We start from the raw sequence: 18,570 nt of genomic DNA on the forward strand, positions 1-18,570 counted from the left end.
ACGTATTGTTTTCACATCTTTCTCCTTGCTTGAGCCATAGTGGGATGTTAAAGTGCATTTACAGGCCTGTTGCAGATAAACAGTGTAGTACTTGGCAAAAGTACCGTACCTTGCACACATGCCCATTTGATAAACACACAATCAAGACGTATAATCTAGCCGTACCTCCTCATTGTAGGGAACTTTTCAAACCTCTATCATAGGCCATCTGCCATTTATTTCCTCAAGAGATTTGTGAAAATAACCCACATAGTTACTGCAGAGGAGGGTTTTTACCTGTGTGTGTGTGTGTGTGTGTGTGTGTGTGCTTCGTGTGTGTCTGTGTGTATCAATAAACTCTATCAACTCAACTTGCCCTCACCAAGTCATCGTCTCACCCTTATCACTGACACATTTTAAAATACTGACACTCTGATATGACGCACTGACATGACGAGAGCGCCCACCTTGGTGCTTTCCCCTCAAACCGTTGCACCTGACATGATATCACTTAGCAACCAAAAGCATAGGATAATACTTTGTAATCCACACACGACTGGTACCACCCACCAACTCACATGTGACCGAGCGAGGACGTGCCCTCATCGGCCTTATCTGTGACATTTTCACTGTCAAGAGGCTTGAATGTCAGGGTCAAGAAGGATGATGAGTGTCTGCTGATAAAACAGACTGAAGCACCAAATAACAGGACTAGAAGAAGCTATTCCCCCTGCACTTACCACCCTTTGACTTTCCTATATCTGTGTGTGTGTGTGTGTGTGTGTGTGTGTGTGTGTGTGTGTGTGTGTGAGAGAGAGAGAGAGAGAGAGAGAGAGAGAGAGAGAGAGAGAGAGAGAGAGAGAGAGAGAGAGAGAGAGAGAGAGAGAGAGAGAGAGAGAGAGAGAGAGAGAGAGAGAGAGAGAGAGGTAGTGGAGTCAGAGACAGAAATAGAGATGACAACACTTTTACTGATAGTCGTCCGTGTTTAATCGGGCATTTCTCATGTTTAGTGCTGATTTCATAATACCCCACAGACAATGCCACAGTGGTATTACCAAATAACTATATGTTAATAAATAATTAAAATATAAAAAAAATTGAGCTTCAATGCACACATGTGTGGTGTTCGCCTGACAAAAGATATACACATAAACAGTTATTTACTCTTTCAACCTGCTTGAGACATAGTCCGATGCATTTTACAGGCCTGTTACAGATAAAAAAAGTGTAGTACTTGACAAAAGTACCTTACCTTTCACACATGCCCATTTGATAAACACCCAATCAAGACATATAATCTTGCTCTACTTCCCCATTGTAGGGGACTTTTCTAGCCTCTATCATAGGCCATCTGCCATGTATTTCCTCAGGAGATTTCTAAAATTAAATGCATGAGAAGTGAACAGGACAAGTGTCTATTAATAACCCACATAGTTACTGCAGTGGATGGCATTAACATCCCAGGTGCGTGTGTTTTTGTGTGTGTGTGTGTGTGTGTGTGTGTGTGTGTGTGTGTGTGTGTGTGTTTGTGTTTGTGTTTGTGTTATTTAAAGTTGTTTACTGTGCTGCATGTCTTGATTTCCTCAAATGACTGAATGTACAGAGTCACCAGCTCTGCTTTGGTGCATAGCTCTGGCCTCGTTGACTCTGAACATTCCTAATGAGGCACACCATGCCTTCATTTGTCCCCGCGTGAGTGAAGCCTTAGGACACAAGGCCACTTCCACATCTCCCTGAAGTAACCAGACACACAAATCTACACAACATCTCTACACAGAGAAGTCCTAAAGCCAAATCAGAAATTCCACATGATTGCGAGGGCTCGTTAACCTAGAGTCTGCAGTGCCTATTTTGCCGTCACCCAGGTCTACCTGCAACCACTTCAGCTTGAGGGCCACTCTTCATTTCAACTGGGTCTTAAGCTGAAGAGCCCGGGGCAGACATCTTCTTTGATAGCCTACCTCCTCGCTCTGATTTTTTTTTCTATCTCTCTCTCTCTCTCTCATCCAGGCCAAAGAGGCCATCCTGGAAATGGATTCCATGTGTGAGTATTGGTAGCTTCTGCCTTTCATGTTTTCACGCAGTAGCCATGACAACCTGATTATGCGAGTTCCATTGGTTTAGATGGGAAATAACTAGGGAGGGCCCCCCTTGATGTGTTCTTGACGAAATGAGATCTTGAAAAATGATAAGTGTGCAGGAACACTCTGTGTGGTGGCCAGGGTCAGTCATGCAATGCTTGTTCTCCGACAGACCGTAAGTACCGCTACAGCCCGGACAAAATGAAGAAGGCCACCTCCTACCAGTCAGATGAGTTCCCCAATGGCCGCCAGGGACGACGGCAGTCTGGTGAGCCCATGGCTGCCTTTGCGTTATAAACACACAAACATGCTTACACACACACACACACACACACACACACACACACAGCTACATCAGCACACATACGTACACAACCATTCTTAGGAATTCTCTCTCTTTTTTTCAGAACCAACCAAGCAGATTCTGAAGAGTGCCAAAGGTAAGACGACAGAACTCTGATGCCTAGATTAGGACCTGTTAGGATATCTACCAAACCAAAAACCAATGAACTCAGACTTGTCGCACAGCACAGCATGTCACCTGCCTCATCAAAAGTATCATGTAGAAGCAAGAGGCAAAGCTTTTAGTGTCCCTGATCTCCACAGCCTACTGTCCACCACTGTATAGCTGCCAATGTCATTTTCTGAGTAGATTTTGTCCTTGTATCACTTATTGTACACTGATTGGATTTTGAGAAAACAAGCAGTGTTCAAAGACGTATCTTTTTCTATTTGTCTGATGAAGTGGTCTCTGAATAGTGTTTCTCATTAATTTTGTTTTTTCCTCATGTTCTATTATGAAAAGTTCAGCTTCTAACATAATCTCTCTTTCTGCCGTTTTGTCCTCGTGTGGATGTCACAGCTATTCTTAAGGTGAGCACATCCAATTTCTCTTCTAATTCTCTTATAGTTCAGTGTTGTTACAGCACCTTAGGATCCTGTCAATGGAATGTGTTTAAAACACAGTATATTTTCCAGGATCGTTCTTCAGGAAGTGTCTTGTCATATAGGTACAGATGAAAGGATGTGTGTTTTATACAAAGGCACTATCCTCTGAGGTATTTTAATCACTGGCCCCAAAGATGGGATGATGAGTTATAATAGTGCGGCCACACTTCAAATGGCTTTGTTGGAGAGCCTGGTGTAAATGTTTCTGATGTGACACCCCAGCATGCTGACAGTGAGGGCGCACTACCAGCCAGCATGAGGCCCGTGCAGCACGCAGCAAGCATCAGCACTCTGGCCTCAAGTATAGGCGAGTCTGAGGCTGAGAGGCCCAGCATGGAGGAGGAGGAGGAGGGGGATGAAGAGGAAGAAGACGACTCTCTGGAGAGGCTGAGCCCCAGCGACTCCGAGGAGCCTGTATCCAGGGCGATCTCGCGCAAGCGGGGGATTAGCCGGTGCGAAGCAGAGGAGCGGGAGGACGTTTTTGAGGAGGGAAGTGACCCAGATGATATAGTGATGGAGGACAACCAGGTAGCGGACTTTGCCAGCTCCATGCTGGAGGCCATCTCCTGCTGGCACAATAGGGCCCGGGCTTTGCTTTCCTTGGGGGGCACAACGGTGAGGCTCCTTGCCCGCTGCCCAAACTTCTACCGTTCCACTCTCCTCCCATCTCTCACACGTTTAGTTTTTGCCACGTTTCATTTTTTCTTCTTTTGTGTGTTTTTTTAACCTGTTCCTCCTTTTCGTTTTGCTTTAGTTCAAGCCAATTCCTTGGCTTAACTCACTAACTTTTGAAAGACAGCATGCTACAGCTGTCCTACCTCGCACGTTTTGAAATTTTTTGGATGATTTTCCGGAGCATGAAGCATGAAAACCTTTTCGCTTGCCCACCTCCCACTAACTTTAGCATGGACCTGATGCCTGACGACCGCTAATACTGTAGGCTTGCACTGAACGCACGTTGTCATCTAATGTAGACCTGGAAATGTAATTTCATCTCTCAGTTGTTTGCTGTGCACACACACACACACACACACACACACACACACACACACACACACACACACACACACACATACACACATACACACAAGATTGATTACATTTCATATCATTTGGACTGCTTTATAGGCCAACTAATTCACAATCAGAATGATGAGGCAGTTTTAGTCAGCCTAATCACACTCATTTGGAAAGTGTTGCACCCAATCTCCATGCTAAAGCTTTTCAAGTTATTGAACCATTGCATCCACCCTGCTGCTGCTGTGAATGTGAATAGGACTGTTTAATTGCCTGCAGTAGCTGAATGAATGTAAGTGTGATGCTGTTAATATCCATCTAGTCCCTTAGTCACCCCTGTGGGAGTGTGTGTTTGATGTGTCTGAAACACTAAAAAAGCATGTGTTTGCACCGTCGTGACTCACATATGAAGAACTTGTTGTGTCTGATACACTCCTGTCTCTCTGTCTAGGATGAAGAGGAAGAGACTAAACGGGAGAACGGCCAGACCGTAGGACAGGATGAAGCCAAGCACTCCATTGAGGAGTCTTCTACTCCTGAACAAGTAGGGTTTTTACCATCTGCTTTCTGTCTCCACTCAGCTGTCTGAGAACCGAAGTGAGATAATGAAGTGAAAGCGTTCCGTTAGGGCAACTGGTTAAGGGCAGTGCTGTCACAGTGGCAGTGAGGCGAAGAAATGTGAGTTGTCATCCTACGGTTCAGCTAAAGCAATTTGTGTGTCTTAATCGGTCAGTCCATTTTCAACTATTATCTAAACAACATGTGCCAATCTGAATAAACAGACATGGCATCACGGCCTCTCTGCTCTGTACAGCTGCTGGATAAAAATTAGTCATGCAACTTTGTTCGTCCCATTAAGCCTCTCTACAAGTTCCAAAAATTCCCAAGTATGTAGGAAGGAATACTGAAGGATTACTTTGGCAAAACCCTGGAATTTTTCCTAATGATGCAAGACATATGTCTTGCATCATTAGGAAAAATTCCAAGGTTTTGCCAAAGTAATCCAACCACTCTACTTTGGGCCACAGATGATGACCAATCCCCAACTTAATATTCTTCTCTTTTTCACTGTGTTGTTGTTATCTTTAGGCACCTTTAGGCCCTATTCTGCAACCTGAAAACTCAAACTCCCCTTCGAAAGTATCTGAAAGACCAGCGCAAGAGCCTCCCACACACCCAGTATCACCCTGCAAAAGTCCTAAGCCACCTGATGACGGCAAGGGCTTCCATAATACTCCCAAGCATAAAAGCGACACAGTAGGGTCCAAGGAGAACATTACTGAGGAGGTGCATAGGCAAGAAATTAGCCCTGGACACTCATCAGAAGAGGACTTAGGACAGGATGAAGAGGAGGATGAGGATGAGGAAGAGGACCAAGCAACAGAGAGTGTGTCCACTAGCATCCTGCCCCCGTCCGTGCTCGACAAGGCCAGCGTCATAGCAGAGCACTTCGTCAGCACCACCCGCAGGAGCAGCACCACCATGGACGACGTCCGCTCCCTGGGCTGCCCCTCTCCACGCATCCCAAGTAGGACTGGTAGCACACTCAGCCTGGGAGGGGAGACCCAGGAGTGGAGCAACAGGATGAACAACCACTGCACTGAATGCCTTGGGGTATCAGTATCCCATGACAACCACACAGGAGTGGATGTGACCCTGCTCTCTCCCCGAGAGGATAACTTGTTTGATTGCAGCCACCGAAGGAGAGACTCAACCTTGTCCAAGAGAGACCAGCTGCTTATTGATAAGGTCAAGAGCTACTATGAGAACGCTGAGTACTTAGACGCTGGCTTCTGTATCAAGCGTAGAGAGAGCCTCACCTACATTCCCACTGGCCTTGTGCTGAGCTCTGTCACCAAGCTCAATAGCCTTCCCAAGGATAACGCTGCAGAGATGAAGGCGACTTCAGGTCTCGAGGGTTCCTCTGTCCCAACCTCTGCAACTGCTCCAGATCTTTCACAAACCCTTTGTTCCGAAAGGAGTGATCACATGCTGTCAAGCGCATCTTGTGACGCTGTGGATTTTGGCAGGCGGAGAATGTCAGAGAGGTCTGAAGATGGAAGCGTGGTGTCTTTGGACTCCCTTAGAGGGAAAGCCAAGTGCCAGAGCCTTAGGGATGTAGCCATGCCGGATGATGAGTTCCTCCCATCCTCAGATATGATCAAAGTATGGCAGGAGATGGAGAAGGAGTTCACCCAAACTCAGGATGAGATAAGAGGGACCCCTAGACGCAGAGATGCTCACCGTCTCAGGGTAGCAAGCCCCAACATGTCTAGGAAAGCCCAGCCATTGAGAACAACCCCAGAAACCGATAGTGTAGAACCTTTGATGATCTTGGAGGAGTCTGACCTGAGCACCATTACAGAGGAATCAATCTCTCCTTCACCCGTCAAAGGTCGGGGCATGGTTCTGGGGCGCTCGGTAAGCTTGGGTGATTGTCTCTTTCCCCTGGAGCCTGAGAGGAGAATCCGCAGGGCTCCGGTCCCAAGGGTGATTCAGCTGAGAGCGGAAGCCGAGATGGAGGTTGCAAAAGGAGAGCCAGAGGAGGAGGATGGTGATGCAACCCAAAGCAAAGTCTTCCACTTGGCACGGAAGTACAGCCAACGCATCAAGTGCACTAAACCAGTGGTCCGGCAGAGGAGCCAGGAAACAGAAGGGATGCTGACAAAGAGGAGCCTCTCATGTGTGCTGGAGGAGAGACCAGAGAAGGAAGGAGGTAAGGCTTGTGTCCATCAATCTTCAAACTTCCAAACGTGAAATAGAGTTTTTTTGCATATGATGGTAATTGTCCTGTTTAAATTTGCTTCCTTATTTTTTCACACAGGCAAACCAAACTTGACTCTGTCCTTGGACTTATATTATCCAGTGAACCACCAGGAGGTGGCCTCCAGAGCACCGATTGGCTCCCCCAGTCCTGTCCACACCCCCAACTCCCCGAGCCCTCGGATCCTCTCCCCCAGCCGGCCTGTCTGCAAGAGCCCTCTGAGCCCCACACCGGTGGAGGGCTTCAATTGGCCGGACGTTCGAGAGCTGCGTTCAAAGTACGCCCACCTGAATAAGGTGGCCATAGGCTCACAGCCTCTCTCTGTGAGCCGTAGCAGCTCCGTCCCAGAGAAGATGGACTGCGGGTCCCGAAGAGGTTCCAGCTTCTCCAACATTGTTCTCTCGGAGGCAGCAGTGTCCAGATTACTCCCCAGCCGGGAGCCCGAGGGAGAGCAGGGGAGGCATCGCACTGGGTCTTTGGACCAGAGGCTGAGCCACCTGAACTTAAACAAGCTGAAAGGCCTCCAGAGCAAAACCACAAGCAGCAGTGGGTACTACGTCTCTGGGGAAGCCATGCTGCCCAATGACAAAAAGCTGATCGTCATGGAGAAAGTCTCCAGGGAGCCAGTTGCCGTGGAGAAGGTTTACACAGAGAGTGTGGCCGTGGCCAGTCCACCACAGGCTGCCACTGAAGTGCAATGGGCACTGAAAGAGAAGGTAGACTCGGACGATAGTTACGTGCAGATCCGCTCCCCAACATCTCGAGAAAAGATTTCCATTATGGCCGTCATCGACCGCTGCCGAGCCTATCAGGAGTCGGAGGAGTACAGGCTGAGGGAGGAAAGTGCAGCCAAGGCAGAGCAGCCAGCCAATAGGAGCGGGAAAGGGAAAGACACTGACAAGAAGGTGACCTCCAGTGACCAACTCGACGAGGCGCTGAAAACCGCCATCGACTCAGGAAGGAAGGCAGACATGAGTCAGCAAAACGTAGTGAAGAATCTCAGAGAGCGGTTTCTGAACCTAAAATAAAGACATTTTAACAAGGTTTTTAAGGTTTCTGTCTTTCAAAGAAGAAACATCACAGACTCTTTAAAAGTGGCCCATTGGCATGGTCTGTTTTTGAAGGTCCTCTTACTGTTTTATGTAAGTGAATCCAAAATTAGACCCTAAAGATGACTGAAAGCCTGTGAATTAGTTTCACTTCAGTGACTGGTGTTGTTTTGGCATAAAGTGTACAGTCGATACAATAGCATAGCTTGCTTGCTTAGCTTGAATACTCACACATGCCACATATCCACGCCAGTCCAAAATTCATTTATTTGTCCTATATCCTGTGATAGTGATGAAAGCTTTTTAAACATCTTGAAATTGTGGTGTCAACTGTTGATGGCCGAATATGTAGTTAGTATAGAGAAAGAGTTAACATGCCTCTCTAGAGCATTCAACAGTAATGTTACTCTGAAGGTGCATCAAAAATAGAGTAGTTCTCAGTATTCCCATGCATGGCATGCATTTTCTTTATTTGTTTCAGGGTGTTGCTGTACATGCCTGACGAGACAAACAAGATGCAATTCACAGGAATATTGAGAAAAAGCTCTGGAGTCTTACAGCTCTCTGTAGTGCTTTTAGATTCGCATCATTATGATTTTTTTAACTTCAAATCTGAGAGAAGTAGAGGAATGTTTTGGGACAATGAGAGACTATTTGACATAGTGCATGATGTAATATAGGCTGTAAATAGGCATTGTACTGTACAGATGTTCATGCTGCCAGTTCTAAAAAAAAAAATGTACATATCTCCTAATGGCTGCAATGGAGGCCAACTTGTTTGTTATTTGGGGAGAATACACTAAGACATTCCCTTTTCTGTTTTTACTTTTGGTTTGTGTTGTATTGACGAGCAGCATTGTGATGTTAAACATCCCACACCGGTCTGGATCTGCTGACAAGAGCCAGACTGGCTTATCTCATGCCAGACCAAAAGTTGTTGGCATCCAAACATTCACTTTAAGTGAAAAGTCACAAGGTTATTGCATTCCTGTGCAATTTAGATACTGTGGTTGATAAGTGTCTTACGTTCATTTAATTCCGGGTCACCCTCGAATAAATAACTCAAGTTCACATTCTTGAATTTATGTCACTCTCATGCCAAACTCATTATGCATTGAGAAACCTGTGGCAGTGACAAAATAATTTTTAAAAAAGGGCCAATCCATACTTTTCAACAGAAATGGCACCTCTGATGTAATTTTGTGTGTGAAGGCCATTTATTAAATTTGTGAGGACAGTCAAAGCTGTTTGGATGGCATGTCCCTCCTTTCCAACTTTTCAGTAATCTGAATCTGCGCCTCAGTATTTGCACAGTTATATGTATAACACTTTAGACTGGCCCTGCTTCAAATGAATGTATTATATCAGAGTGCTGGACACACTCCTTGCTTGATTAGCCTTTATTTGTGGTGTAATGGACACGCTATCACAAACTCTACCTAGATTTAGCATTCACATTCCTGTATCCTGTAAGCAGGCCTGTGCTCACAGCTGGGACTCTTAGGTTCTGTGTGGCATACTTAATCTATGGTGGGTTCATTGCTTGCTCTTCACTGTTGTCGCTAGTGGATGAGCCTGAAAAAAGGCCCTCTTTAACAGTGGGTAAGGCTGCAGCCACACAATGTTAATACTGTTTAAGCAGTAGCTAAAGCAGCTTGGTAGATCCCATGCTATGGGTCTTCACTGTTTTTCTGTGTGTGTGTGTGTTAATGTGTGTGGGTGTATGTGCGTGGGTGTGTGTGTGTGCGTGGGTGTGTGTGTGTTTCGCTGATTTATCCTGTCCTCTTGACTGTACACATTTATCTTTCTGTTATTTATTAAGCTGGTGTAAATTTCATATACATATAACTGTCTCTTCGTTTGTGTGTGTCCTGTATATATAAATATATATAAATATGTATAACTGAGTAAAAAATGATAGGAAGCTGTACCGTGTCCAGTTTCTGCACAGAAGTTCTTGTATGTTCTTAGAGTGGATGTGTGCTCCATATTAAAACCAAGTCTGCTTGAGAATTGCTGCTTGTTGTCCTTTGTGTATTTGTTACCCATAATGAACAAGATGTTGGATGCTATCTCTTGATATTCTGAGGTGGGTTTGCATCTGGTATGTTCCACTCACAGTAATGGGATTCAAAGGGGAAATAGTCCATCGTAGATGACTGCGAAACAGACCTTCTCATGATCTGGCGTCTTTCTGGAGGGCTGGAGCTGTGGAGCTAAATCTGATCCAGAATCAGTGTTCCGGCCCCCTGCAGACTGTGTAGTGGTCTGCATCAGCTGCAGGCAGCAGTGGGGAGGAAGATTGACTGATTTCCCACACCTGGAGAGGTGTGGGAGATAAGAACCCCTGTGGACACCTGTGGCTCTCTCTCTCTTTTTCCCTCCCTCTCTCTCTCTCTCTCTCTCAGCTCATCTCATTCTCTACAATCCTCTTATTGATGGACACACACTTATACTCCATTCCGGTCCACCCACACACCATTAACACTCATACATACATACATCAATTCCCTAGACAAGTTTTTCTTTTCCTTATAGTTTGTGTGGATACATTTCTACGTTATTTAGACATATAGCTTTGTTGTCCATCTCCCTCCTTTTATGTTGCGGTCTGACGAGCCAGCTGTTACAATCAGTTATCTGGGAAACAGGTAGGACAGTAGACCCTATCCATCTCTTCTCACCTAAGAGCCTTTGCCCCCGAACTATTCTCTAATTTGAACTATATTTTCTACTTGGAAAAGGTTCTGTGGAATCATAAAAACTAGTTTCACAGTTTGGGTATATTCCCTTTTTATAACATTTAGTTTTCTCTGTATTTTTTGTGTGTAAGATTTGCAGCTTCAACAAATCTACCTTTCACACAATATATTTTATATATACAGTATATATATATATATATATTCCACAGGTGAGAGAATACAAGATCCAAACCAGACCTTTGTAATAGGCACGGTATCCCGAAGTGCATCGGGGGCTGCATAATCGCGGCTCTGAATAGCCTTTGTCATTAGCGGAACAGCCACACTCTGAATGGGATTCGGAGAACCTGAACGAGACCCAGAGAGACATGCGTTTTAGAGGGGGACTTTAATCAGCCTGTTGCGGGCCACTATGGCACTTCACTCTGGCTCCAGATTGGCATGGTAATCAGCCATGCAACACGGCGAGCTGAACTGCCACACACACACACACACACACGTGTGAGCAGATCCAAAACTAATTAAGCCTAATTTATACTTCTGCATCCCTCTCCGTCCTCGAAAAAAAAATGGGCGGGCGGGGGCAGGCGGTTGATTCAGAAAAAATTGAACGTACTGGTCGGGCTTACATACTACTCCGACGGCTATGCGTCCTTAAGGCGGCTGCTTGCTACAGCGTTGGGGGTTAACGGTTGCGCAAAATTTACTCGGTGCCAGGGGCGGAGTGGGACACAAAAATCCACCGGGACAATTCTGACTGCACCGGCCCACCACCGGCCCATAACCTGCCCACAACGTGCCCACAACTGGCCCAACCCGCATCCCCTCCACCTCCCATATATCAACTACAGAAACAAACGGGCGGCTTTTGATCATTATTGTTAGATTTATAGTTGATGTGTGGGTGACAGACATGACAGTGACAGTGTATTTGTATATACTTATGGAAATACGGAACAAATCGCGTCCCGTATTGGCTCAAATGTTATGCTAATTCGCAACAATGTGTCATGTCAACTCACTCGCACCTAGTTGACGGCTGGTTGAATAAATCCGTAATTCTTGTACATTTTGATGCACTTTCCTCCAGCATCCGCCTCTTTTTCAGTCTGGCCTTTTTGCCCCCTCCTTTCTCCTTTCTCTTATGTCCCTCCATCAGGCCCGCTTCACCTGCTATCTCTCCCTGATAGCCGCTAATTTATCTCCCTAGGTTCACTTGATAAAGGCAGAACGATACGCATTTCCCATGATGCTTTGCACCGACTATTCTACATTCAACAAAAAAAAAAACGAATTAAATCGCTGGCCAATTTATATTTGTGGTCATGAAAGTAATGGAGCGTCTGAATAAAAAGAATTACATCAATATATGAGGCTAAACAAAAATCAGAAGGTTGGATTGATGGGAGTGAGTTTGACACACACCATAGGTGTGATGTACAGAGACAAATAGTGCTATAAATAGTGGTTGGACTGCTAATAGAATTTAGAGAACTGCGGAGAATTTAGAGATTTTCCCGGGACCAGGATTTCACGTATATTCAAATGGGCCGCTCATGAATTTGATGCGAAGGCCGGCCTGCAGGCTGGTTCTCGAGAGATTATTGGATATTAAAAATCCCGGTGCTCCCGATGGCCACTCCGCCCCTGCTCGGTGCAGTTCATGCTCCCAAAGGTTGCGGCTGCGCGTGTTGTCATGAGCCTGCCATTTGCCTGGCAGATAGAAAGCTGTTTCCCTAACAGAAAGTCTGAAGCTTGAAGTTCTTTTCAAACCTTTGCTTGGGTAGCACTGTTAAACTGAGCAGACATGCAGACTACATTTGAGTAATCTCATCACGTAACATTCGTTTTCTAAAAACAATCACATAGTATTGCATGTTTAACTGTGGTAGAAAATACGTTAGCTTAATGCTAACGTATATGGAAAATCCTATAGACACCGCGCTAGGTATTAGCATCAAGTAATTCACGTTAATGTTTTTGTATGAGCCTGACATTTGCTCTGCAGATAGATAACAGGTTCCCTAACAGAAAGTCTGAAGCTTGAAGTTCTTTTCAAACCTTTACTTGGGAAGCACTGTAAAACTGAGTAGACATGCAGAATATTTTAGTAACCTCATCTCGTATCATTCGTTGATAGAATGCAGGCTGCGAGGCTCGCGTAAGGGCTTACGTAAAAAATGACGCAAGTCTAGAAAAAGGGGCCGACGCACGCAAGACGTAAGAAGTCGTGCAAGGGGCTTGCGCGGCCTCTTGCGCTTGCGCTTACGCTTACGTAAGGAAGCATGAATCAGCCTTAAAGCCTATTCAACCTATTCAACGCCGTACCGCTGGGTGGCGTAACGACTGTTTGTCGAGCCCGTAGCTACCACATAACCTCTTTATTGGAAGTCATTGATTGTTTTTCCTCCCAACTGTCACTGACATGACACGGATGCTGCTTCAGGACCTGTCGGGCAGGTGCAGTCACATGGGCCTTGGAGACATGTAGCTCAGTCAACACTAGCATGTCTAATGCTATATATTCACTTGAGTAGGCAAATGTATCTCCATCGTGGTGGTCATTTTTTTGTGAAAAACATTGCGATTTATAACAAAACGATATGCTTATCTTACATACAATACAGAAACTATTATAAAACGATCCAATAAAATGAATACGTTCTTATTTTCTTTGGTATTTTTGTCACATTCATATTTGCAATGATCGCTGGGTAACCTTAACGCTATGACAATGCACTCATTGGCCATGAGACGGTTGCCCTTGTCAAAAAGTGGTAACGTGAATGTGTCACTATGAAACAAAGCATGTAGCCTGGTGACACCAGCCTACGTATTTCCGCCTGAATTGATTTCAAGCTCATACTCAGTCTGGCCCAACCCCATTGACAATCGTCTCCAGAACTCAAAATTTTGCAGGACCAATCAGCGAACAGTTCAGAGCTGTGACGCAAAACTCGCCTTGGAGAAAAAGACACGAAAAGCTATCGGAAAAGTTGTCTCAACTCTCGAGAACATCAGAAAATTAAAAGGAGAACAAGAGTATTTTCTTGTACGTTTTATGATTGGAAAGGACGTCGTAGCTCTTCTCCCAACTGGCTTTGGGAAGAGTTTAATCTACCGAATGCTTACTAAACGTTGCTGATTGGTTAAGGGAACTCCAATGATTTTAAACCTCAAGATAAGCACCCGCCCATCTCGGAAACCAAAATGCATTGGGTTGGCCCAGACTGAAAGACGGAATGAAATGGAGTCACAGGCTGGTAATGGCCAGGCTACAAAGCATGCACACTTCGAACAAAATTACCCCCCAAACTCTGAGGACAGGGCCAGAAAAATAAACCCACGGTATTCATCATACATCATACATCATGCAGTGTTATAGTTATATCAGACACACAGCAAGAACATGCATACCTCAACATACAGTTGTGGGACTGCGATTTCAACCATGAATATGTTGAAAAACACATACATTAGCACACTTACTAATGATCCTCTGCCGGGCTCTCACACACGAAAAGTTGATTCCAAAACTCTCGAATTTAAGACAGAGTGGACTGACAAGTAGGCTATGCATTTGTGCTGTTTGTGGGCAGGACAAAACCGATGTGTTTAATCTGCAACGAGACGGTTGCCCTTGTCAAAAGTGTTAGCGTGAAACGTCACTATAAAACAAAGCATGCACACTTCGAACAGAAATACCCGTAGAACTATGAAGTAAGGGGCAGAAAATTAAACCCACTGCAGTCTTCATACCAATCCACATGCAGTGTTATAGTTATATCAGAAACACAACAAGAGAATGCATACACATACATGCCAATAAACATTATTCTGATTCTGATACCTCAACATACAGTTGTGAGACTGCCTTTTCAACCATGAATATGATGAAAAACACATACAGGAGCACACTCACTTATTATCCTCTGCCTGGACACCTTTAATGCCCAATTTTCAAGAAGACGATCTTAGAGAAATCGTTGTGTGTGTGGTAGTCGTTTATTGTATAAATTCCTCCTCCCGGGAATCCTCACAACAGCGAATGATGGCAACTATTAGACAATGGTTGATGGTGGAGCTGGACTAGTTTGAGTTATAAGCAGAGGACGTGATTGTAGCGATTTGAGCGACAACTACAACAACAACAGAACAGGAGACAGGTGGTACGTACGTTTACTAGATTTTCCGCTAAATCAAGCATTAGCGTATTCACAATAACTCTCAAAAGTGTGCTGCTAATGTAGCTAGCCTCGCTGCTAATAAGTACAACGTTGTCGTGCCGATTATGCTCTCACACGCCACCCTCATTGAGGCAAAAGTAATGTTTGACTCAAATGTCTTTCACTGCCGTTTTATGTAAAGTCAGTCATTCTAAATAGGTTCTACACATACATGAAATACATTTCCTATTTAATAGATGCAAAGTAATTATGCTGCCAGCATTACTCCGTAGCAAATTACGTTAGATGTCAGTTGAAGCTGGTTGGAGAAGGCACTTTCAACACCGAGCCACCAGCCAAGAGACCAACAGTGGTCGGGAGAAATTTACTTTTCGAGGGTTTATATAAAATACGGTAGCCTAATGCTGCATGCTGTGCAGCTTTGTAGTTTACCAAAGTCGTACTAAAACATTTTGACTAGTGATGTGTCGTTCGTGAACGATTCGTTCATTTTGAACGAATCCTTACAACGACTCGAGAGTAACGAGTCCTCTCAAAAAAAGATTCGTTCTTTTTCTCGTTCATGACCGCGCATCGGGACAACTGGGACTGTTGCATTGGCTAAGCCAAGGAAACAGAAATGATTTGTTGAATGCAGGTCACGTAAAAATGATCCAAAGACCCGTATCCAAGAGACCCAGTCGGAAAAAGAACGAATCATTTCTGTTTCCTCTAGCTGACTGTACTGAGCCTATGCAGGTCACGTGGAAAAGGATCCAACGACCCATATCCGGAAGATGAACGAATCATAGATCCAAAGACACGGTTGTCAAAAGAACGAATCATTGAACGAAACAGACGCGTTTGGCAAAAGAACGAAACATTGAACGAAAGACCGATATCCGGCAAAAGAACGAATCATTGAACGAAATACCCATATCCGGCAGATGAACGAATCATAGATCCAAAGACACGGTTGGCGAAAGAACGAATCATTGAACGAAAGACTGATATCCGGCAAAAGAACGAATCATTGAACGATATCCGGCAGATGAACGAAACGTTGATCCAAAGACGGTCGGGAGGTGAACGATTAGGTCATCTGCCGGATACAAGTATTTGGATCATTTTTCACGTGATCTGCATAGGCTCAGCATGGGAAGCTAGAGAAAACCGAAATGTTTCGTTCATTTTGACTGGGCTCTGGATATTTTTTCACGTAACCTGCATAGGCTCAGAAGAGGAAACAGAAAGGACTTATTAACCTAGTTCACTTTCGAGTGTCTATGTTTAGTAAGACGTGAATGATATTCGTTCACAAGAAATAATTAGTTATTTTAACTTTTTTAAACTTTACTTACAGTTCAGTGCAGCGTAATTGTTTGCCGTGATCATTAAATGCTTATGTGATAATAATGACCATTTCATCCAAACTTTCATAATATATTATTTGAATGCAGGAATTAGTATCTGCTGGTTTACATGTAGTAACCTCCATGAAAATATGATACGTGTTTGTAGTGGACGTATTTACGCCAGTGAATTGGCTATAGAATTTAAAAATGTTGAGTAGCGCCCCCCCCCCCCCCCCCCCCCGTTAAAATGAACGAGTGACTCGAAAAAAGATTCGTTCATTTTACTGAACGAGATTCAAAGATTCGAGTCGGTAAAATGATCCGAACTTCCCATCACTAATTTTGACAGAAAACAGGAAATGTGAGGTCCTGACATGTGTGATTCCGGAAATGATGTTGTTTGGAAATGATGTCGTAAACTGGCCAATCACAGCCAAGGGGGTCTCCGACTCTCTCCGTCTCTTTAAGAAAAGTTAGAAAAAAGCGTTTGTCTCCGACCAGCTCTCCGACGGCTCTCCGAGGGGTCGGATGGGCGGCAACACCTGGGTGAAGGTGTTACCAAGGCGTGCCAAAGTGTCCCTCTACGAGCAAATCGGAGAGAATCGTAGAAGTGTAAAAATGCCTTTACCGTGTAACGTTGGGAAAGGCGACGTCAGTTTCCATTAACCCTCTTCACCCCTACTTCTCCCGGGGTTAGCCTTGAGAGATAATCTTGATATACTGTAAGTGGTATTGTTTAAAGGGGTAGGGGGATTTGTATGTTGAGGGCATCTTTTGGTGCAACTAATTTAAACACAGCATTCTACTTGCATTGGCTAGTGCATGTTAAAAATACGGTTCAAGACCTTTCGTGTTTTTCATATAAAAAAAATGACCAAAGCTAGTGGTTGAGGTCTGAAAAGGAGGGTGATGGCCCATAGACAAATGAGATCGCTTTACCAGGACCAATCGGCTATGCCTATATGCTTGCTATCGGGTATGTCTGGACATCGGGCCAATTTGATGGAGAATTTGACAGTCAGCTTGGTTACATTGATTCGAATTACTGGCTTATTTGAACTGAAGTAGAATTATCCCTATCTTGTAAACCTTTGTGCCATTTGAAACATTAAATTGGGCATAAGGTGTAGCAAATAGTCCCAGGTTAACTAAAAAAGAAAAGGAAATCTTATTCTTATTTCTTATGTCAGACTTAGACTGTGCTGTGAATGCAGGGATAAAAATAGGCCCTATGTTTATGTTTATTTTGTGGTTTGTATTCTTTAAATTTGGATCGCAATTTAATGACCATGGGAAATTGCTGGTCCCAAGGCCAGCCCAGTTTAGAACCAACATAGGACAATATAATGGTTTTAAATTACCAATTTCGTAAGAGACACTGTGTGCTTTCTTTTTGTACAGGTCCAGGAAGTTTTATCGGTACAAGGTAAACACATTCAAAGCAGGCCTGTAAAAGGGTGCTTGCAACTACAAAGGACTCACGATTTAAGATAAGTGCCCATGAAAATGATTCTGCCTATGTTTATTTTTATTAGTAACGCCTAAAAAGGTTTAGGTTGCAGTGTCTTTGTAGGGTCTGTGAGAGCACTGATTTGAGAGAGCTGACATACTGTGCAAAATTACACTTAATTGTCTTGATATGAGCAGTATCTCAGTTGTTGTCCTTGCATCTCTCTTCAAGATGACAGTGAAGAGTCCTTTAAGGAAAATAGATGTGCATGTTTTGTTAATAAATCTCTGGATAGCCGAGAACCTCCCCGAGGGAATTATCGGTTTTACTGATCTCTTTTGGTTTAATCTGACTGAGATGTTTCCATAAACTGCCTTATCCCTTGTATGGTGTTCGGGTCTGTGGGATACATTTTCATTGAGCGCACACCGTACCCCCCCCCCCCCCCCCCCCCCCCATTTGTATTACATACAGGGTGTTCGGGTCTACTGGCCCCGGGGCAAATTAAAGTGTGGAAATTGTAGGTCCTGTGTACCTAAAGTCTGTTCTCCTCCTGTCTGGGTCTGCTGTAAGTGTGTGTGTGTTTGTTTGTGCGCGTGTGATGTGTGCGCGTGTGTGTTTGCATGTGCTTGTATGTGAGTTGACCTGCTGTAAGTGTGTGTGTGTTTGTGTGCGGGCGCGCAAGCTGATGTGTGTTTGTGTATATGTGGGCCTTGTGTGTATGTGTGGGTGTTCGAGTGAGTGTGTGAGTAAGTGTGAGTAAGAGTTTTGTGTTTCTGCCCCTGCCGCTGATGCCATTTAGAGACCCCTGCCCCTTTAGACATTATATACATACCATCTAAACTTGCAAAATATGATATAAAGATCTGGGCTGCCTGCAGGGGCGGACTGGGACAAAAAATCGGCCCGGGCATTTTGAACCAGACCAGCCCACTAAATTTGATAACACACCTTTTCAGTCTTTTTGGTCTACACCAACCAGGCTTTTAGCTAGCAGGGCGTCTGCCCTATAGTCTACTAAAAAATAAGAAGAAATGGGACGCCCAACTTTTAGGCAGG

At 44.5% G+C, this 18,570-nt stretch overlaps 1 protein-coding gene across 1 annotated transcript in view; it reads left to right on the forward strand.

The window, feature by feature from the left end:
* Positions 1-9,389, forward strand: part of LOC308360041 (pleckstrin homology domain-containing family G member 3) — a gene marked incomplete at its 5' end in the record, with an annotated part of 33,435 nt that extends 24,046 nt beyond the window's left edge. Inside the window, 8 exons of the mRNA XM_080831790.1 lie at positions 1,990-2,023; positions 2,233-2,328; positions 2,468-2,500; positions 2,923-2,933; positions 3,231-3,623; positions 4,477-4,569; positions 5,115-6,741; positions 6,850-9,389. Coding sequence (XP_080687916.1) covers positions 1,990-2,023; positions 2,233-2,328; positions 2,468-2,500; positions 2,923-2,933; positions 3,231-3,623; positions 4,477-4,569; positions 5,115-6,741; positions 6,850-7,817 — 3,255 coding nt within the window. The 3' untranslated portion in view covers positions 7,818-9,389. The remainder of the gene's footprint in view (positions 1-1,989; positions 2,024-2,232; positions 2,329-2,467; positions 2,501-2,922; positions 2,934-3,230; positions 3,624-4,476; positions 4,570-5,114; positions 6,742-6,849) is intronic.
* Between the last annotated feature and the right edge of the window lie 9,181 nt (positions 9,390-18,570).

This window comes from Sprattus sprattus (genome assembly GCF_963457725.1).
Source record: "Sprattus sprattus genome assembly, chromosome: 2".
NCBI lineage: Eukaryota > Metazoa > Chordata > Actinopteri > Clupeiformes > Clupeidae > Sprattus > Sprattus sprattus.